General features: G+C 35.8%; 1 protein-coding gene across 1 annotated transcript in view; it reads right to left on the bottom strand.

Annotated features, from left to right (window-relative positions):
* The window catches only part of VRK2 (VRK serine/threonine kinase 2), a 103761-nt gene that overhangs the window by 24137 nt on the left and 55797 nt on the right, over window positions 1-23827 (bottom strand). Inside the window, exons 8-10 of the mRNA XM_047068091.1 lie at window positions 13463-13595; window positions 3808-3928; window positions 1456-1514 (exon numbers count right to left, since the gene is read on the bottom strand). Of these exons, the coding sequence (XP_046924047.1) occupies window positions 1456-1514; window positions 3808-3928; window positions 13463-13595 (313 nt within the window). The remainder of the gene's footprint in view (window positions 1-1455; window positions 1515-3807; window positions 3929-13462; window positions 13596-23827) is intronic.

Raw genomic sequence — 23827 nt, 5'->3', positions numbered from 1 at the left:
GTAAAACATAAACGGTATAACTTGGTCAAAATGTCAATAAGCATATTAGCCAAGAAAGAATATTGGCATTTGAACCACATCACTCAGTGCAGTTACAGAAAGGAAAAGCCTTCAGTCCATCCCCTGACCCCCAGGAGAATACTCCCCCTATGGCACCTCCATCAGAAGAGGGACCACAGAAAGTGGAAAGCAGGAGGCACAACACTGGGGCAGGCTTAGGACTTGGGGAATAGAGGTGGAAAAGCAGAACTGCTTTGTTCTTCTTTCGTTTCCCATGGAAATGAACATTTTCGTTTCTTGTCAAAGAAGGGCTATAAATATAAGTTTAAGATGATTTAACTCTACTTTTAAACTCTCAGATGGAAACTGATGCTATTTGACCTTATCTAGAGGGTCAGCGTACACATTTACTTTCATAAGTCAGCTAAAAGCTAACGTTGAGATTACCCAATATAGAGAGAGAACAAGGTTCTTTCTGCTTATCTGTCTCTGAGAAAAAGTGAGGCTGACAATAGAAGGGACTCTTTTCTCTAAGACAATCGAACTCATTTGCTAAATTGGTGAACTACGTGCCATGCATGCATATGCAAACGACAGGCACTTGGGTAATTCTGAATTGACTATTTTTACTGATAATACTGTCAATTTAAAGAATTCCAAAACAATCCATACTAACTCAAAAGAGAAAACCATTTAATGAAATTTACCTTCAAATCCCAAGGTTATATGCCTTTGCTAATCCAAAATTTTTTTGCAGGCTGTTCAGAGCGCAAACCCTGAAGGGTTCAGCGATGCAAGTGTTCAATGATTTGGTTATTTTATTTTATTTTTATTTTATTTTTTTAAGTTTATTTATTTTGAGAGAGAGAAAGCGAGAGAGTACAAGCGGAGGAGGGGCAGAGAGAAGGAGAGGCAGAATCCCAAGCAGGCTCTGCACCATCAGCACAGAGCCCCATGTGGAGCTCGAACTCAGCAAGATCATGACCTGAGCCGAGATCCAATCAGACGCTTAACCAACTGTGCCACCTAGGCACCCCAATGATTTGTTTTTTTTAAATTAATGATTGAAGGTGCTCTTTCCTTAGATCAACTTTATCTTCTTTGAACAATATGAAGAGGAACAAAAACAGAACGTCAACTCTAAAAATACTAGATACAGTTGACTATTAAACCTGTATATGATACCCCCTCCCCTGCCAAAAAAAAAAAAAAAAATCAGTCAACAAAGCCTAGAACACTGCCTAAATATTTTCTTGTAGCATTCTTGAGTTCTAATGTCAAAGAAGATGTAAACATTCTCTTCCGTAGCAACTTATCTGTAACCCTGTGTAGGGTTTTCTCCGACCCATGTGGCAGTGGGAGAGTGTGGGTTAAGCAAAAGCTGTAAAACAAGAGTGACAAATGTGGTGACGTGTAAATCACATAGGAGAAGGTAGAAGTTATCATTTGACTTACAGCAACTGCTTCCGGAAGGAGCCCATTTAAGCACTGACTCAGGAAGCTCATCCAACAGACTAAAATGAAGTAGAGTAATACACAATGAATTTGTTTGTAATCCTGCGATTTGTTGTTTTGATTAGAAAACAAAATTCAAATTCTGTGTTGGTGGGTCACCCATATTGTGACTTTCAATATTTTTTTCACCCACCTGTTATGGATAAGAGGGTAAGTGGAGGTGGAGGGGATCCCTCCATTCTCACTGACCAATTTTATATCAATCACCTAGAAACTAAATGTAGATTTATACTATAAATGTTTGCATTCGAAGTTTGTAATACAAAAGTAGGGATATCCATCATGATTTTTTCTTAAAAACAAGAAAAAATACATAGGAAAATTCTATCTGGATTTTCAGGAGATTTTTCCTCAGGTACTTACCACTGGGGAGGGGCAAATTATTTATTTATGTATACCGTTCCCCAGTGGTAGCAGTATATGCTATCCTATGATTCGAGAGGTTAACATTAAATAACCAAACAACAAAACCAACAAGAAAAGTCATTTTTCTAACTCTTTCCAGTGTTTAGACTGAACAAGTACAATTCTTTTAAGTTGCTTCATCCACCAGTAATATAAACATGCAACTAAAATTACTGACATGAATGTCTGATTGACAAACTCAGGCCCAGGCAGAATTGCAACAATAAATTCACTGATCTAATATTACCCTATGTCAGGTAGATAAAAGGCATAGGGAGATAAAGTATTATGACTGTATACGCAAGCATGCCCTTACAAGGAAATTCAGAGTATGCCTTCTTAGCAGTTGAATGAATTATGATTATATAATATCAGAAGTTTAAAAATGTCTGTAGCTTATCTTAATTATAAACTTCATTATGTATCAGCTTCACTGGCTTATAGATTTATATTAGTAATTAAATAAAAATGAAGATATTAATATACATAAGGATCCCCAAAATGGAAATAGAGGTTATGTTTATTAACATTATATTTTATTATTTTACATGATACACTATTTTTGTATTTGAATATACACACATAGGCATATTCTTTAGATATCCACAATGAATTCAACTACATATGTATATTCTTAAAAGATTACAACAAATCATATTCATAAGTTTTCTTAAAAGAAAAAATACACATAAACACTAAAATTAAAATGTGAGCCTTTTAAATATAGTACATTATTCAAATCAGGTAAACTGAGGTTAAAAACTGGATATCCAGATTGCTTATACATGCCCATTACTGTGCTTTGACTTGACCCATACATTGAAGAGTGTTGGTTAATATGGACACATTAATCACTGCAGTAAAAAACTGATTAGATAGTTCTAATATTGACTTATATGAATGTGTTTGTTTGGGGTAAGGGACTAGGATGGTCAAGATTCCAGGCAGAGAAATATTTCATATAATATATCCGTACTTACAAATGTAACCTGCATTACTTTGCATCTGCAGGCTATATCCTCTCTATCAGGCACTGACACCACGCTGAATTTGAAGACTGATTTCAAATCAGACTGATTTACGCCTTCTGTAAACTTCTGTTGGGACTCACCCTGCTTAAAACATAGCTGCCTTTTCCAATCACAATATTACACGTGTGGATAACTACTGTTGAGCATATCCTAGTATATAATGAAAAACTGGCTATTCTGTGCTGCATGCAATTGCTTTCTGTTAAGCCTTATCAGTGAGAAATTAGTAAAATAGTAACATACTCTGTTCTCAGTCTGACCTAGTTCTCTGCTAACAGATTCTAGATGAGAAGAATTGAATGAGGAATATTAAAAGTGTTTATGTGGTTGCAAGATTATCTCTTATATAAATACCTTATATAAAAGTTTTGTTTGTTTCTTCCTTAAGAAACAAAACTTCCCTCCAAGATACAGAATTAAGAAAGAGGCATATTGCTCTCACTTGAAAAATACAAGCCCAATTTGTCCCATTTCTCATTGTTGCTTCGCCCAGTTAATATCAACCCCACCGAACTCAGACTGCCTCCTTATACATGTACAATGCTAATTTGAAAATACTCTTCCTTGAAAAGACTACCACCTAGAATCTAAGCTTTGGAAAACACCATGTAAAAGAACAAACACTTCACTTTATGTTTTGCATGACAACTCACATACATGCGATTTCATAGGTGTCTTCTTAATTGATTTTATGTCTGTAAGGTGTTTGGTTTTTCAAAAAATAGTTTTCAAATTTCAGAAATTTGCCTTGGTTCTCAGACTAGGAGAATGGCAATCTTCTCTGGGATATTTACTCCCTTTAATGTATCCCTTCAGACCTGCCGCTGTATGTGATGGAATACTTGAAAATGTGTACTTTGTTTTAGCAGTCTGAACAGCCACAGGGTCCCGCAGGCTCCGCTCCCAGGGCAGTCTCCCACATAACCACCGCAGCAGGCAGTAGCCGAGGGTTTCGAGGTCACTTCGTCTGGACAGGGCTAGAGGAGGAAGCATTGAGAAAGAAACATGAGGGACAAGCAAGTTTTGAGACAGAGAGAAATTGTCGAATGAACTACCACTGATGAAATACGAAAAAGCCAAATGGGCAAATGTGTTTTGTTTGTTCAGCTGGACTAAAACTTAAACGCCCAGGCTTTTGGCCCCAGTCCACAGACAGGCAGTGACTTGTTGCTGTTGAAAGTAAGGGTCAGTTTCCTCACCTCCTCCAACTTCATCCTTCCTTAGTCTGGCCTGTCACATGAACTTGATCTCCATGGCCTCTGACATGATCCAGACAACCCATAACCTGGCACCAACACTTTCTCAAAGAGCCAAGCAGTAAAACAAAGAAATAAATGTCTGCAGCTAAATTGCTAACATATGTTCCAGGAAGTCCATGGGGTCTGCGTTGGTCATGCAGAGACCCTTTGAGTGCAGACTAAACACTGATGGCCTTTCCTGTTCCACTCACACTGGGAGCATTTGATGTTGGAAGAATATGACAAAACTGCCATCTAGTGTGCAGTATTAAAAAACAGGTCTGTCGTTAAGATTTTTCAATTAAATGAAAGTACAGGGTAAAAAATGCCTCCTGCTTTTAGGTATCCGGTTCTAAAATTTTACAAATATTTTTAGATATATAAGCAGTGCCAAGCTAAAATTCTGGCCAGATATCCTGAACAGAAATATAAAGGTGAGGCAATGATGTGCATGGGGTAGAGGCAGAGGTGGTTGGATACAGATTTTTGAAGTCAAACAGAGGCTTTCAGAATTTACAATAAGATGGCTTTTCATCAAAAAATACAGAAGAACATTTCAGGCCACTGTAAGTATCATTTATATCAAACTATTAAATGCTGTAGACCGATTTTATCATAATTTTATATATTTTTTAAAATACCTATTTCAAAAGATGGACAATGAAATCTAATATAAGTAAAAAAATATATAACAAATACTACTGAAATAATGATTAACACATTAATGAGATCCCACAAAATGATCTCATTTTTTTTTATAACCATTTCAAATTGTCATAAAACAATGGGCTGGTATTTACATTTCTGCCATTACTTGAATGTTCATCTGTGTAGGGAAATAAAATCTCCTAAGTGCAGTATGTGGCTGTTAAACCTGCTGTAAACAGGTATCCTATTTTATTATCTTTCATTAAATAAACTCTGAAAAGTCACTCAGGAAACTTAGTTTTTAATTTAAAAAGTCACCTACTAAGAAGAATGCTGCTAGCACATCATAACTACTTTTGGTTACCATACACAAGTTATAATAAAAGCAGAAGACAAGATTAACTCTTACACATACTCGATCTTAACTGCTATTAGAGTATTGGATTATTAAAGGCCCTCCAATTGAGCAGAATGCTACAGTCCCATGGGTACTGTTTACTTTCTTCACAAGCTTCAACAATGTCCTAATGCAAGACTTGGCTCTCCTATTCAAAGAAAAACACAATCTCTACCACGCTGGTTGGTACTGATTTCTTCAGTAATAAATCTCCCACTAATAATGGAATGGCTCCATTTATACAGATGTGTTCACAAGTCCCTTTTCCATTATGGCAATTCCCGATTACCACCACTTTAAATTCACATCCTCTAATTTTCAAAAAATAATTTTCAAAGAAAATATATATTCTGGCACCTGTTTGGACAACATAGGCTACACACAAGAGGCCCCTGGAGGAAAAATGATTAGAATTAAAATGGAATGAACCTTCCCATCACTTTCCCACCCTTCAACTGAGGGATGAATTGATATGAAGTTGTAAGTAATGACAAATCATTTAGATTTCTGAAGTCAATTTTTCATAAACTGGTCTTCCATTGAAATAGCCCTGTGAGAGTTAACTTTTACTTCACTATTATAATTAAAATACATGATCAAATTTTTCAACCTTTATTTTGTTTTATTGCACATATGCATTGATAATTTTAGTTAGGTAAATGTTTTACTACTATTTCCACTAAAATACATGTAATGTTAAAAAAAAATCCTATAGTCACTCTTTCGCACCATTAAAAAGATAACTCTCCCTGAAATTCCCTCTCAGAGAAACAAATTACAAAGTTCTATGTGTTTTAATGAAGTTCACCTCTAAGACCTAATGATTAGGTCTTCTTCCATCTACTATACAGAAAAAGCATGTTAAATTAATTAAAAATAAATATTCTAGATGACAATATTAGCATATGTGTGGGCATAATTAACAGAATGATCATATAGCTTTAATTGATGTTAAAATGCATCATCAAAATAGAGATGATATTACAAAAGTATAATAATTCTAGATAACAATAATAATATTAATAATCCAATCCAATCCCAGGAAATGGAATTTTGTATATGTACCATACAATATAATTGGATAGTTGGATAGTCTATTTCCTGTTTATCTGGAAAAAATTAAAATGCATAAAATAAAAAAATAAGAATTTATTATATCTAAAAATAAATATTAATATCTAACTATAAAAATATTTTTATAATTTGAAAGTTAAAATATATTATGAACTATTTTGTTTCTGTAGAATTTGTATCTCTGTATAATTTATTATAATAAAGTTCCTCAGTTGAATTTGATAATTAATGTAATCATTAACAGTATATTTTCACGTAGATTTCCTAAAAAATCAAATTTCACTTATTCTGAGCTACTGCTCAGAAATGTGGCAAGATTCAGTTATTAATATTTTTCTTCTATACTCTCTTAGTTTTATTTTATAATTTTTTTAAACATTTATTTGTTTTTGAAAGAGAGAGAGAGAGGGAGGGACAGAGAGGGAGAGAGGGTGTGAGTGGGGTAGGGGCAGAAAGAGGGAGACAGAGGGTCCAAAGCAGGGGCCACACTGTGAGTGCAAAAGCCCCATGTGGACCTTGAACTCATGACCAACAGTGAGAGCATGACCTGAGCCAAAATCAAGAGTCACTTGATCAAATCTAGGCTGCCCAACCAACTGAGCCACCCAGGGGCCCCTCTCTTATTAGTTTTAAAATAAAATTTAGCATCTAGTTTTTATTTAGCTTATTACTATGGAGCAATGCAAATGACTCTTTATTGAAAGCCTGTTGTATTCTCAATTGTTTAACATTTCTAAATTATGAAGTACTGCCAAGAGTAACAGCAATTTAAAAAAAGCACAGGTGTGGCTTGAATGCCATTTCATGAAAAAGCAGATTCCAGAAAGAGTGACACTAGAATGCATAATGAAAATAAAAATAGTTAATATGATTTATGGATCTGCTAATGTGCCAGCCTGGGAGGGGTAGAGATAGAGAGAGACAGAGAATCCCAAGCAGGCTCTGTGGTATCCAGGCAGAGCCTGAGACGGGGCTTGATCTCAAGAACCTCGAGATCATGACCTCAGCAGAAAACCAAGAATCTCGACGTTCTTGAGATCAAGCCCCGTCTCGGGGTCTGCGTGAACACTATGGAGCCTGCCTGGGATTCTCTCTCTCTCTCTCTCTCTCTCTCTCTCTCTCTCTCTCTCTCTCCCTGTCTCATGCTCCTGCGCTCCCATGCTTCACCCCTCTGTCTCATGCAATAAACTTTTTTTTTTAAAGAAAATAGATGCTCAAGAGGTTAAATAACTTTTCTTGTATCACAAAGCAAAAATTGAGAGAGCTCTTCATTGAAATCCAAATCTTTCCGAACCCCAAACCCACACTCAATCTAACAATTACATTACATCTATCATTTAACACCATTCAGACCACATTACCTTAACTACTTCTATAGTTGGGGGATTATTTGAAGCAGGCATTTTAACTTAAAATACCAAAGGACATATTGAGGCAAAGACAGCTGTTTGTCAAGGAATAAACAAACAGCAGGTTCTGAGGTCTAAGCTGCCACACTAAAAAAAGTTTCCATGCAACTATCCCTTCGTGAAACAATTCCTTTCAAACTACTTCATTCTGATGAAGAAGGGTGTCTAGTTAAAACATTACTTTCTAAAAGTGTTTCGATGGTCCTGGTCCTCCGAGCTGGTATGAGAATGAGAGAAGTTCACTTAGAGAACTGGTCCTTATTCTAAAGACAAACTGGAGTAAAATTATCTAGGGTCAACTCACCAAACAGGATGAAACAGGAACTGAGGGCAAAAGAAAGTTTAAGTGTTCATCCCAAAATATATCGATTATTTGATGAAAGTATTTTCTGTTTAGTTTTATTTTTTATACAGAGTAACATGAAGTATGAAGTATGAAGAAAAACAAGATTTGGTAGGAAATAATAAAGTGAACTTGAAAACTTCTGCCTTAAGCAGACAGGGTTTAAATGCCCAAAACACTAGTTTCTATGCTCAGAGATGACATAAGAAAGGAGAAAATATCTGAATGAGATGTTCACCAGATGTATCAAATGGTGCCTATCTGCAGAACAAATTTAGAGCTTTCTTTTTTTCCCCCAGCTAGTTGCCTATGTTATTATATTTTGTCAATTTAGATGCATAAAGAGCTAAAAAATTTTATGGTGGCCACAATTTAATTTATTTCAATTTCAAAAAAGGGTATTAGGAAAGCAGAATGCAATGTGTCACATTTCAAATAAAATATTCAGCTCAGGTCTCTCTTATTTTTTATTATCTTTAAAAAAGTTTTTAGTGAAGGGGCGTATGGGCGGCTCAGTTGGTTAGCGCCTGACTTCGGCTCAGGTCGTGACCTTGTGGTTCCTGAGTTCCAGCGCCTCGTATCTGGCTCTCTGCTGTCAGCTCAGAGCCTGGAGCCTGATTGGGATTCTGTGTCTTCCTCTCTCTCTGCCCCTCCCCCATTTGCGCTCAGTCTCTCTCTCTCTCTCTCTCTCCCTCCCTCCCTCCCTCCAAAAAATAAAACCATCAAAAAAAAAATATTTTTTTAAAGTTGTCCATGAAACACTACTCTGTGAGGCATAGGAAACATTATTCAACAGAGCAAAGCTTTTTTACTTTTATTTTTATTTTTTATTTTTATTTTACCCATCCCACCACCCACCTCCCCTCTGGTAACATTCATCAGTATGTTCTCTGTAGTTAAGAGTTGTTTTCTTGGTTTGCTTCCCTTTCTGTTTCTTCCCCCCTCTTCTTTACTTGTTTGTTTTGTTTCTTAAATTCCTCAAAGGTATCTTACATTTGGCCAATGTGTACTATTAACCCAAAAAAAATAGATTAAGACCTATGTTAAGACTTTAAAAGTCATGTCTAAATGTTAAAATTGGGGTATGCCATGTAGAAGGAATAGTGTCTTAATTTTTATTTATATATCAACCAAATACTATTTACAGCGGTCACATTTACCTAAAAATCGAAATCAATGGTATGTTTTTCTGACTACTAACAGGATCCAAGCTTGATGGTTTACCTTAATATCATAATTGAAAAATTATGATAATAATTGAATCATTGTTTAAGGAGATAAATATTGTATAAACCGTATCATTTCCTCAAGTTTGGTAACATGAAAATACACTCTCAGTTTATTTCACATACATTTTGTAAGCTGGAGTGCTAGATTAGGGTGAAAGGAAACTGTGCAAGAAATAACACAAGACTTGGATTTCATACACCGTAGCAACTGGCAAAAATAAAAAAAGTCTGTATCTCTTTCCTTGATACTGAATATATTACACAAACAAATGGACATTTAAAATGCAATTTAGATATCATATTTTATGGTCACCAATGATGTCAAATTAAAACAGGTATTATACACTCAATGTAGAGGTCTGAAGTATTTAAAAAAACTCAATATGTTAAATGCAGTATATCTCTGGAGAAATTAGGTATTGACTGCATGCCTCAGTGAGTAGAAAAATCTACAAAAATCCATACCACACATTGATCCAAATATTGCTTTTTAACATTACTAAGAATGTAAGAAATTTTAAAACACTATATTTGACACAGATATAATTCTCTTTAATTATCAGGCAACAAGCCCAAAATATGTCAATGTTTATACATGTTAGTGTTTATGAAGAATAAAAAATTAATAATAGAAGAGACAGATAAACCCAATGTATATTACTCTAATTTTACACTAAATGAAGCATTTGAGCCACTCAGAAAATACCTTTAGGCCATATAAGAGAACCGAGTTTAGAAGAGTAACTCCAATTTTTAAAAAGCATACGGATATACAGAGATGTAGGACAGTCCCGGAAATGCTCATCCATCTATCCATCCATCCCTGTATCCTCTATTCATAGCTTTTGGTTTGTAGTAATACAAGCTGCCTTTCTTTTTACATAAAGTTGAACTAGAAAATGCTTAGGTGAAACTGCTGATTGGCACCTTATACAAACGCTTGCATTAGAAAAACCCAACTAATCCACAGAAAAATGAGTTAGCTCTGGTTTCCAAGTATCCACTAGAAAAAGTAGGTGAGACCAGATAGTCTGATCACATTAACAGACTCTGTTAAGTGGCTAATTCAGAAGCCAGTTTTACACGGAAGCGTGTATATTTCCCTGGGCCTGACCAGACACAGATACACCTGACATACAGCAAATGCTTTGACAACCAGAGGTTCTACTTCCTAGAGATAACTTGTTTTGCTCTTTATGTTTTCCTTTGCATTATCTTTCTCAGTATTTATTTGATCTCACGGCTGGACTGGTAGAGAAAAGATTTTTTTTCTGAGATTAAACTACATAGTGACTGTACTGAAAAGTAAACACATGAATATTTATGAATCTGACCTTTCGCATTTACCTACAGGATTTATGGCCCTGTTTATTCTGGTTTCTACGTATGACTAAATGATTATTTCATTCCTAATAAAATCCTAAAGTAAAATGTTTTATTTTGGAAAATTAAATGCAAAACGTTAGGAATGAATAGCCTTCAAACATTTGAGGATATCAAACCCTTCACTTCTTATACCAGACTAAAATTGCACACTAAAACTTCAGCAAAAATGCATACTTATATGTATCTATGTATATATGTGGGTACACGTGCATGTATGTATGTATATATGTGTATATAGTGGACAACACAGATTTGAATTGTACGGGTCTACTTAAATGCAGATTTTTTTACAGTATAGCACTGTAAATACCTTTTCTCTTCCTTACAATTTTCTTAGTAACGTTTTCTTTCTCTAGCTTACTTTATTGTAAGAATGCAGTATGCAATACATATAACATAAAAAACATATTAATCAACTATATTATCCGGTAAGGCTTCTGGTTATTCAGTAGGCTATTAGTGGTTAAGTTATGGGGGGTCAAAATTTATGCGTGGATTTTTGACCACATGGGCCACTGGCACCCCTAATCCTCATGATGTTTAAGGGTTAACTGTATCTATATGTCTACCTGTGCAGATATAGATATTCCTAGAAGTTTAGTGTAAATTCTATTTTAAATGCATTAAGGGAATCTATTTTTTATATGAATCTGGTGAAACCCATGATAAAAATGAATTATTCACCCTAGCATCTAACTTTTTAGCAAATACCAAAAACATGTCGTATAGGCACTTCCCTGACTATCCTCCTAGGAAGGTAATACCACCTTTCTACCATCCTTCTCAGTTCAGTCTTCTCCCCAGAGACATAGCATGCAGAAATCTGCCCGATTCATCAACACGTTTTATTATTTAGGGACGAAAAACTTAAATGGACTACAGAATAAAAAAAAATTATTTGAGTCATTCATGAAGATGGCACAATGAAAACACTGCCCTAAACTAGGGGATGACTGTTGAGGACGTTCAGAACTCAGTCCAAACACTAACTAAACCAACATGTAACAACTCTACTTCCCCTTCTGCGATCACTATGGTTTCTTAGTGATTTTGACAGCTGAAATCAGGCAGGATCAGTATTAGAGCAGTCAGTTTTAGAAGTAAGTGGCCCAACCATAAGTTAATATCATTAACATCACTAGACCAACACTTAAGAATCTGTATGATGAATTTCCAGTTACACCACTATGAAAAAAGTACCTCCAGGTTTCTGCAAATTCTTTCATACCAATACATCTGGCAAAAGTAAGGAACAAAATTCATTCAGAGTGCAAGAAGTTTAAATTGAAAAAAATATATATCAATAAGCATTTGACTCTTACATTTCTTAATTTAATTAAAGCCATGTCCCATTTACGTCTTTAAATGCTCATTGATTCATTAACAATGTAAACGGTGAAAAATTATACAATATTACTGTTTCCGAGTGATCACTACTTTTCTAACTATCCTATTATTGGGGAAAAAATGTAGTGATTTCTGTTACTCTGATCAGGAATATAAAAACGCTAATTTCCATTTCAGAAAATTTAACCTATGATGCTTCTCGGAAAGAAGGTATACAACTGACACACTTGTTTCACTTTTTTCATTGGCCTACCTCACACTAGTGTGGGTTTTAACTGCTCTGGAAAATGATCAAGACCTTCTACATTACATGGTCAATGGTCCTTTTAATAGAAAAGGCAATAATATACAGTTGTTTGCACCAACTAAAACTCGTCAGAAAGTATCAGTTTAGGGTAACAGTTCAACAGCCATTAACAAGTGCAAATGTCTAATTGCCTCTGAGTGAAATGTGGTCCTTTCAAAGCTGCTTGTAAATTATTTGTATGGTTTAGCATATTTTAAAATACTTTTATAAATAAAGTTTACAAAGAATATGATTTTGAAAGCCAAACTTTTTCAATATTCACCATTTTTTTTACTAGCATAACATTAGAATTGACTTTTTGTCTTGCTGACAGAGCAACTAAGAAAGTACAGTTGCATTGACCATATTGATTGTGAACAAAGCAACCATCGGTGGGACTCTGCACCATATATTTTCAATATTGACCTCCTACTTCCTTTTCCATGGCTCTCTGGGTCGGCTATTGGATTTGGACTGCAGTGTAATAAACAGCTAAGGTTTAATTAATGGTAAATGAATACAAGACATAGGTTATGACTTTAACTAATTAGGGAATTGTTGAATTAAGTCTGCCTTGGAATGCAAGGCAGTACAATCAATATCCAATAAAAGGACTATGTATGTAATTTACCTGCAAATGTGTTTCCAATACCATCAAAGTGAGTTTAAATAAGTAAGATATATGAAAGGCGACTAGGAGAGATTTCCACAAGTTAACACTTTATAGTTTCAGAAAAGATTTCCTTATTGTGGAAAGATGATATCTTCTAAAGCTCTGATAAGGGCATGGTGAAAAACAAGAATAATTCTTCCCACGTGCACCTTTACCAAATCTGTGATATTAACGACAGCATACAGATTCAGCTGCCGACCTACAAGTTTAACCCATACAAACTAGTAATTTCTTGCCCCAAATCCATCAAGTTTTGCTTACTTGACACTCTGTTGTGCCCTTCTCGCTTGTCACGATCTCTACCTCCTCCCCTTGTTAGAAGAAATACTCACTGGCATACAGAATTCACTACTTTTGATAAAAATCTTGTCAGTGTTCTCACTCTTCAAACTGACTATGCAAAGGTCATTTCATAGGCCTTATTACTCTTTAATCATTCTCCTGAAATAAAATTAAGAAAAAGAGAAAAAAAGAAACCTACCTACTCCCTTGTGGGCATCCACGCTGGTAAACTCTATTGTCCCATTATGGCCTTTTCTAGGATTTTCTTGATACTGTTTGTGGTTCCCATTGGGACAATATCTGTAGCAAAGTCCATAATCTGCAAGATAAACCTGGAAGACATGAACAGAGAAATGAATAATGCTTTTGTCCTCTGAAAATATAACCTTTATAATTAAGTCTTAAGAAACTGATAGGTTAAGGACAGCCTCAGATCTACATTTTATTAAACCAAATGGTGCCTGAGGATAAAATATATACAACCGGGGGCCATAACAACTAACTTTCCAGCTTAAATCCTTACTTCATCATAGACATATCTTGTTTCTGAGTTGACTTAAATTTTAGTCCTTTTTATTTTACTCCTAAATTCCCTTCCCTCCAGGTGAGCATCTAGATATCATAAACTAAATTTTTTAAAATCTATATTCATACAGCTTATGGGATCTGCCTTTTCTTACAACCCCTCCCTGAATCATAAAAGTGGTTCAAGCAGGGAGAGGAGAGGAGAGCTAACAATCTAAAAATATAAACCTAATGTTATCGGAATCTCCATTACCAGGAAGTATGGAAATAGTGAACAGACTATAAGAGGTAATGACTCTTAAAGAAAAAAAAAAACAACAAACCCACCATGTTGTCTGTATTTAAGAAGGGAACATCAATGCAGTACTTTTGGCCTTTCAGACCGATCCATATCATCACTGTTATCTTTGTAAGTCAGTCAGAATTGCAAGCAAGTTCTCCAAACAGAATATAGATTGTTAAAAGTCAGGTGGCAATTCAAGTGAATTTTTCTCAGATTACTTTTGGAGAGAGAAAGAAGGGGGAGAAGTAGTTTTCCAGATATAACATGCACTGAATAGGAAACTGAAATGACTAGACATTTATTCTGATATGTAGTCAGAATATAGGAGTTCCCAACTATGTCACCATGCTCCCCCCACAAAAAGAAGGTAGTTTAAAAAATTTTTTTAAAGTTTTTATTTTGTTTTGAGAGAGAGAGTGTGTGTGTGTGACCTGGGAATGGCAGAGAGAGAGGAAGAGAGAGAATCCCAACCAGGCTCCATGCTGTCTGTCTGTACAGAGCCTGACGCGGGGCTTGAACCCACGAACCATGAAATCATGACCTGAGCCAAAATCAAGAGTCCAACATTCAACCAACTGAGCTACCTAGGTGCCCAAAAGCAGTTTAAAAGTTTTAAATGTACTGTTTCACATGTATTTCTTTAAAATTTAGGGACTGAGGCAACATTTCATGATAGAGCTTTAAGACAACAGAGTACTGCAATACAACTTGAATTTTTAAAATATAATACCCATTAAAAGAAAATTTAGTATTAAATTTTAGTCTAAGTTTTTGGTTTTATGATAGCCTAAGAAGGAGATAATTTGACCTTAAAAATATAAGCAGCACAGAGTTTTCTTCATTTGTTGGAGAATATAGCTTGCTAGAGTGTCTGAAAACATGATATTTCAGTTTTGTCTCTCTCGCCCACAGACACCATTTCTCAACATGGCCTCAGAAGTAACCCTATCCCTCTGCCCTAAATAACTAGACTCCAGGATTAGATATATAACTGCTTTCACTATTTATGATGCACTCATTTTAGTTCAAGAACTAAACAGACTTCACTTTGCAAAGTAGATACCCTGAAAATATACATACTGGTAATTCAGCTAAAGGAAACCTTTTAAATACACTAGAGTAATTTACTATGTGTGCATATATATATATTATATTATATATAATATATATGTACATATTATATATATACACACTATATATACTATGCTATATATATATATATATATATATATATATAAGACATATCAAGAGGCTTTTCATATAGTCATTAGTCAAAAAAACAAAACAAAACATCAGACCTAAAATTCATTGTGCCTAATATGCACCAGGCAGCATGCTAAGAGCTTTATATTCACTGACCCATGCCATCCTCACAGAAATCCTGTAGGTAGGTACCATTATCTCCATTTTTTTTTTCAAATAAAAACTGAAGCCTGGTGAGATTATGTGATTTGTGTAGTAAAATGGAGTCAGAGTCTGACCCCAGAGTTTTCACTCTCAATCACTGTCAAAGGGAAGTTGTACTGATCAAGTCAAACAGACAAAGAAGGCTACTGAATAAGGGAGAGAGACTGCAGCAGTTGGGTAGGGCTTGAATTCAACTCCACTGAAACAAAACGTGGGCAAGTTTTTAAGTCCTGAGGGTGAGGTAGTGAAATAACTGGAGGAGGTTAAGAGAGAAGGCTGGTCAGCGTGAGTAGGTTGTCTGTTTGTTAACTGGTGTGTAGGCTCCGCCCCTTCATCAGAGACAAGGGGATAAGGGCACAATCCTTAATGACTACATTTTAAAGGGATGGCTCCCAGGTCCTTGAGAAAGACATTCCCTGGTTGCAACACTGGCAAGAGGCTGGGAGGAGATTTATATCTCAAAGATGCAGAGAAAGAACTTACAATTTTAAGTGTTCTTAGGTAAATGCTTTAAGAAGAGGGAGGACAGGGGCCTATAATCCAGAAGAAAATGGTCTAAAATTTAGTCAGGCTGAGGGGGAACACTAAGGCCTTCTCGATCATCACTGAGCTATGGGTCTCAAGACTGTGTTGGCTTACTCAAAGTCTAAAGGGCAGTGTGGGGTCTACGTTTAACACAAAGACAAGAAGCGAACAATATAGTAAAGAAAACATATGCTAACCATTTGGCTCAGAATACAGTAATTCTTTAGATAATGCTGCAGTGAACATGACAGTAAAGGTAAGTCTCGGAGACAATGATTTCACTTCCTTTGGATACATACCCAGAAGTGGATTGCTGGATGATATGGTAGTTCTATTTTTAATTTCTTGAGGAATCTCTGTACTATTTTCCACAGTGGCTGTGGTAGTTTACATTCCCACCAAAAGTGCACAAGGGTTCCCTTTTTTCCATATCCTTGCCAGTATTTGTTATCTGGTATTTTTGATAATAGCCTAACAAGTGTGAGTTGATATCACATTGTGGTTTTGATTTGCATTTGTCTGATGATTTAGAGATGCTGAGTACAATTTTATATACCCGGTGGCCATTTGGATGTCTTCTTTGGAAAATGCCTATACATATCCTTTGCTCACTTTTCAACTGGGTTGCTTTGTTTTTGCCATTGAGTTATATGAGTTCATTTGCATATTTTGGATATATCCTCACTGGACATGTGGTTTGTACATGTTTTCTCCCATTCCATAATTGCCTATTCATCGTGTTGATGGTTTCCTTTAATATGAAGAGGCTTTTTAGTTTGATGCAGTCTCACTTGTTTATTTTTGCATTAGTTGCCTTTGCTTTTGGCGTTAAATCCAAAAATCACTGGCAAGACCAATGTCAAGTTTTCCCTATGTTTTCTTCTAGAAGTTTTATGGTTTCAAGTCTTATGTTCAAGTCTTTAATCCATTTGGAGTTAATTTTTGTGTGTGGTGTAAGATATGGGTCCAGTTTCATTCTTTTCCATGTAGCTGTTAAATTTTCCCAGCACCATTAAAAAAAATATCCTTTTCCTATGTATATTCTTGGCTCCTTGTCAAAGATTAATTGACCGTATATGCATGAGTTTATTTCTGGGATCTCTATTCTGTTGCATTGATCTATGTTTCTGTTCTCATGCTAACACCATATTGTTTTGATTACTAGAACACTGTAATCCAGTTTGAGATCAGGAAGTGTGATGCCTCCAACACCATTCTTCCTTCTCAGGATTGCTATGGCAACTCAGGGTCTTTTGTGGTTCCAAACAATTTTTAGAATTGTTTTTCTATTTCTGTGAAAAAAGCCATTGGAACTTTGATAGAGACTAAGTTGAATCTGTTGACTGTTCTGGACAGTATGTATATTTTTACAATTTTAATTCTTTCAACCCATCAGCATGGAATGTCTTTCTATTTATTTGTGCCTTCTTCAATTTCTTTCATCAGTATTTTATGGTTTTCAATATATAGATCTTTCATGTTCTTGGTTAAATTTATTCCTAAATATTTTATTCTTTTTGATGTGATTTTAAATGGGATTATTTTAATTTCTCTTTTCAATAGCTCATCGTTAGTATATAGAAATGCAACTGACTTTTCTATACTGATCTTTTATCCTGCAACTTTACTGAAATTCTTTATTACTTCATTGTTACCATTATTACTTCTAATGGTTTTTTGGTGGAATCTTTAGGGTTTTCTGTATATAAGATCATGTCATCCCCAGAGACAATTTTACTTCCTTTCCTATTTGGATGACTTTATTTCTTTTTCTTGACAAATTGCTCTGAGTAGGACTTCCAGTACTATATTGAATAAAAATGGTGAGAGTGGGCATTCTTGTCATTTTCCTGATCTTAGAGGAAGAGCTTTCAGCTTTTCACCATCAATTATGATGTTGTCTATGGGCTTGTCATAACTGGCCTTTTTTATGTTGAGGTACGTTCCTTCTATGCCTAATCTTTAGAGACTTTTTAATCACGAAAAGATGTTGAATTTGTCAATTTTTTTTTCTGCATCTATTTACATGATCGTATGATTCTTAGCACTCATTTTGTTAATGTGATGTATCACACTGATTGATTTATTTGAACCATCCTTGCATCCCAGGAATAAGTCTCACTTGATCGTGGTGTATTAACCCTTTAACATACTGTTGAAATTGGATTGCTAGTATTTTGCTTAGTATTTTTGCATCTACGGTCATCAGGGATATTGGACTGTAATTTTCTTTTCCTATAGCATCCTTACCTGGCCTTGGTACCACGGCAATGCTGGCTTCTTAAAATGAGTTTGGAAGTGTGTCCTTCTTCTATTTTGGGGGAAGAGTTTGAAAACAATTCATATGAATTCTTCTTTAAATGTTTGGTAGAATTCACCAGGGAAGCCATCTGGTCCTGGACTTTTCCTTGTTCCTTACTAGTAATAGGTCTGTTCAGATTTTCTATTTTTCTGTGATTCGATCTTGGTAGGTTGCATGTTTCTAGAAATATATCCATTTCTTCTAACTTATCTAGTGTGTTGCTATATAATTGTCCATAGTAGTTTCTTAAGATTCTTAGAGATTTTTTTTAATAAAAAAATGTTTATTTATTTTGAGAGAGAGAGAGAGAGCAGGGGAGGGGCAGAAAGAGAGAAAGAGAGAGGTAGAGAATCCCAAGCAGGATTTGTGCTGCCAGTGCAGAGCCCAATGAGGGCTCAAACTCATGAATCTTTAAATCATGACCTGAGCTGAAATCAAGAGTCAAACACTTAACCAACTAAGCCACCCAGGAGCCTCTAGAGTTTATCAGTTATAATCTCTCCTCTTTCATCCCTGACTTCATTGATATGGGTCTTTTTTTTTTTAGTCTAGCTAAAAGTTTGCCAATATTTTCTATCTTTTCAAAAGCCAGCTGTTTCCTTGATCTTTTCTATTCTTTTTGGTCTCTATTTCATGAATTTTGGCTCTGGAGTTTATTATTTTCTTCTTTCTACTAACTTCATGCTTACAAACTTTGTGTTTGTTCTTCTTTTTCTCGTTCCTTTAGATGTAAAGCTACGTTGTTTAAGATCTTTCTTTTTTCTTAATGTAGGCATTTATCACTATAAAGTTACTTTTTGGAACTTCTTTTCTTGCACTCTATAAGTTTTGGTATGTGTCTTTCCGTTTTCATTTGTCTGGAGATATTCTTTGATGTGCCTTTTTAAAAAATATTTACTTATTTAAGTAATCTCTATACCCGATGTGGGGCTCAAACTCACAACCCCGAGATCAAGAGTGACATGCTCTACCAACTGAGCCAGCCAGGTGCCCTTGTTGTCCCTTTTGATTTGGTAGTTCCTTTGATGTCTGTCCCTTTCACTAATGGTAGTTCAGGAACATGTTGTTTAATCTCCACACATACGGGAAGTTTCCAGTTTTCCTCTTATAATTGATTTCAAGTTTCATAATGTTGTGGTTGGAAACGATGCTTGATATTTCAATCTTCTTAAATTTATTAACTTGTCCTCTGGCCTAACAAATGATCTGCTCTAGAAAATGTTCCATGTGTGTTTGAGAAGAATGTATATTCTGCTGCAGTTGGTTGGAATGATTTGTATTTGTCTGTTAGTCCATCTGATCTAACATGCAGTTTAAGCCCAATGTTTCCTCATTGATTTTCATCTGGATGATGTATCCGTTGTTGAGAATGTATTGGAACCCCATATCACTGTATTGTTGTCTATAGGTGGAGTCTTTAATTTGTTAACTTATGCTTTATATACTTGGTGCTCCAATTGTGGGTGCATAACCAGTGGTCTTAATAGAGAGTTGTGGGCAGGATTCAAATAATCATAGAAGGCTATTGAACAAAATGGTAAAACAAACAACTAACGATCTTCACCAGCCTGTATAACCCCCGTTTTTTTAGTTTGTTTTTTTATCTAATAATGTAGCATATGGCTTAAAATATTTATATTCTATGAGTATTGGATAAATTCTCTAAAATTCCCATATGGGGCGCCTGGGTGGCTCAGTCGGTTAAGCGTCCGACTTTGGCTCAGGACATGATCTTACGGTCCGTGAGTTCGAGCCCCGCGTTGGGCTCTGTGCTGACAGCTCAGAGCCTGGAGCCTGCTTCTGATTCTGTGTCTCCCTCTCTCTCTGCCCCTCCCCTGCTCATGCCCTGTCTCTCTGTGTCTCAAAAATAAATAAACACTAAACAAAAATTAAAAATAAATAAATAAATAAAATTCCCATAAAAGTTTTATCACTACTATCTATCAACATTATAGATCTTGATACAGTACTGAAGAAATTTAGGAGTGACTGCGTTTAGTGGGTATAGATTTTGGTGTAAATAAAGTCAATAATTTGTCCCAAGTAATAAAAATGTTGATAAATTAATTTTATACAAATTAGGTCAAAGTGAGAGTTTCTATGAAGATATTATATTAGAAATACACAGTCTAGAATTCTGTTAAAGCAATTCAAGAAAGAAAGGACTGGGAAATATTGTCAAAGAAGATAAGAAAGGGAGGGAAGGAAGAAAATTTGTTGAGGTTCTAATTATGTGATGATCATTGGGCAAAGTATCTTTCACAAATTATCTCATTAAATCAAGGCCACCTCCCAGCCAGGAAGCTAAGCACCCCAGCAAGTAACCTGCCCAAGTCAGAACTAGTAATGAACAGACGCAGGATTCAATCCCATGCCTCTATGACATCAAAGTCCATTCTCCTTTTTTAATATAGTTTAGAATTTGAGGTTCTATCTATTTCTGAAATTTTGCTGAAGTTAAAAATAAGTTTGAGCAAAACTTAATCCACAATAAGGTTTGCAGTCTAAGTCCTATTTTTATGTGTCCTTGAGCTAAGAATGATTTTTACATTTTTATAGGATTATAAAAAAAAAGAAAAGAAAGAAAGAAAAAGAATATGCAACAGAGACCCATATGTGGCCCACAGAGCTCATAAAAGCCTAAAATATTTACTATCTGGTTCTTTACAGAAAAAGTTTGCCAACCCCTAATCTAAAATAAAACTTGCTTTCCAGTTAACTTTTTAAATATTATCTCTTCTTTTTTTCTATGAAATAAAAAATAACAACTAGTTAATATTTTCACTTTAAGTATGTATAATATCCCTAGTTTTAGACAAGCCTGTAGTAGGAAACTCAAGAGTACCAAGATCAGGTAGGAAATGATTATTTGCATTGTAATCATACTAGGCATAGCAAAATGTAAATATCTAGCTCCCTAATGCATTTTAAATGATTTTCTTTTTATGTGATTTTTCTGAATTTAGTAATCGTTTTTCTTTTCTCCACGAATAAAAGGAGAGCCCTGCCTGCTTCCCCTTTATTCTAATTCCATAGATCTTTCTATTACATTGTACTTTATTTCCACATGGTAGTCATTTTCTTCTCACCTTTCATAGATACGTATTATGGGTTGTTGTTGTTGTTGTTTTCAACTTCATGAGGTGGGTAAGGAAAATGTGTCATTATGCACATTTAACAGATAAAAAAATAATGTGTTACACCCAGATAATGCAAATTACCCACACCAAATCCAGCTTCTACAAAAGTTTTATTGTTTTAGTGAGTTTTTCAGGCTCCCTAATCTCCCCACCTCCAAAAAACAAAACAAAACAAAAAAAAAACCAAAAAACAAAACCCACCTAATCTGAACTAAGGTTTACCTGGACTTTTGACTTTAATATTTTACTACTGAAAAGGTAGCGTGGTAGCCACTGAGGTCCAGTCCCACCCAGAAAGAAGGGACCTTTCGCCTGTGAAGAAGGCAATAAGCGGACAACCTCAACTGGCAGGTCCACTGGGAACTGTTACAGCGCGTGAGCCAAGGGCATGCTCTCCCTAGGCAGCCCCCGCCACACAAGGAGCACAGTGGGGATACCATGTGGCCATTTCTACCCAGGGGTTCTTCTAATGGGTACTCTCTGGTCTGGTGCTGCCTGTCAGAGCTGTATCACAGTCTGAGCTCTCCCGGCCCAATCCTTCCTGCCCCCCCTTTCCTCTTGTGGGGGTCACATGAACATCCCACTCTCAAAGCTTTCTTTGTCCAATCTTGCTTTTTCTCTTTTTCTCTCGCATGGATAATATGCTTGCTTCTCCAATAAAGACCTTGCAATCCTAATTCTGTCTCAGTAGCAGCCCCTCTGAGAACTGGATTTGGCACAGGTGGTAAGTCATAGCTTTCATTAAAAGCACTAGGCAAATAAAGATGAAAAGCAAGTTAGACTTTGATGTCCATAAAAAATGCAACTTTCCTGTACTAACCAAGACTGTCTCAAACATCATCTTCCCCTTTAACCTAACCAGATCTGCACCCATACCACATTCTCAAGTTCTGCACTTAGTCAATCCTTTACGTCCCATCTCCTTTGTTTCCTGATGTGGTGAGGGTCTTATACCACTTTAATTCTCCAAATGGATAGGTAGAACTGATGATTACAGAACACCCTGTCATAACTCTTCTTTGCAGTGAATTGCATGGGAAGGGCCTTCATCTTCAATCAGGCACCCCTCTAGGGTGCCCAAAGTGCTCTTCTCTGCCTCCTACCACACCCCTGGCTCCACACTTCACAATTCCTGGGTTCACCACTCACACCTGAATCCTGGTATGTACATTCCTTTAACCACAAAGCAACTTACTGGGTTTTCATTTGTGTCCACATGGATTTACTATTTAAAAATGTACAGGATTATTTAGCTTTTCTTGTATTTAAGCCTTGGTTCCACATTTACCAGCTGTAAGCTCCAAGGGGAGAAGTGGCCAGGACAATGTTGCATACATACACTTTTGCATCTGTGACAGTACCTACTCTTAAGGCCTTCTGCACAGGCTGAAATAATTTTTTTATTAATTTTTCTTGATGTTAATAATTGGAAAAATTGGAGTAAATTCTTTTCAATAGACATCTGAGTGCCAAGCATGATAAACTATTGAGAATCATATGTTTACAAAAAACAAAGAAAAACAAAAATGAGTGCATATGTATTGAATGCATATTTACTGAGTGCTTTAGAGAAGTCAAATCATTTAACCCTCATGACCCTAAAAGGAGATTATTTTAAGATGTCTTGAAGATGTGAAAACAGAATGAGTAAAGGTAGGTATTCTGTGCACAACAAACTTACAGTAACTGGCAAAGTTGAAAATGAACCTAAATCAGTCTGATCAGAAGTAGAGTTTTTTCCATATATCTCATACAAAGGAGAGATGACAGAAGTCTACCTACAGGTCTAAAGATAACATTACTTTGAGAAAAAGTGTAACAGATTTAAATTTAGTAGCACTTTATTATTTTTTTAATGTTTATTTTTGAGAGAGAGCACGCACATGTGCGCATGTGCGAGTTGGGAAGGGGCAGAGAGACAGGGAGATACAGAATCCAAAGTAGGCTCTAGGCTCTGAGCTGTCAGCACAGAATCTGATGTGGGGCTCAAACTCATGAACCATGAGATCATGACCTGAGCTGAAGCTGGACGCCTGACTGAGCCACCCAGGTACCCCAAAGTTAGCAACACTTTGGAGCAAGGGGAAGTTATTTCTAATTGAAAAACTCAGAGAAAGAAACATTTGTGTTGGGTCTTGACAAATATCTAAGCTTTCCACAAATGGAGATAGGGAAAAGAAGTAACACAAGAAGGAAAACCAGAGTATGGGTCAATGCATGTTGGGAGTGCAGAGGCTACTGGAAATACAACAAAAGCCAGAAAAAAACTGGTTATCATCAGCACAGTTTCCAAAACCGTGCTAAGAAGCTAGAACACAATTTTAGTATGCAAATACAAGTCATCAAAGGCTTTTGGCAAGGAATAATATTATCAGTACTGGC

The sequence above is a fragment of the Lynx rufus genome, unplaced genomic scaffold (assembly GCF_022079265.1).
Source record: "Lynx rufus isolate CCGP_SWC_20201006 ecotype Redwood Valley unplaced genomic scaffold, mLynRuf1.p SCAF_8, whole genome shotgun sequence".
Taxonomy (NCBI): domain Eukaryota; kingdom Metazoa; phylum Chordata; class Mammalia; order Carnivora; family Felidae; genus Lynx; species Lynx rufus.
The sequence above is the reverse complement of the archived record's forward strand: the minus strand, read 5'-3'. Positions and strand labels throughout refer to the sequence as shown.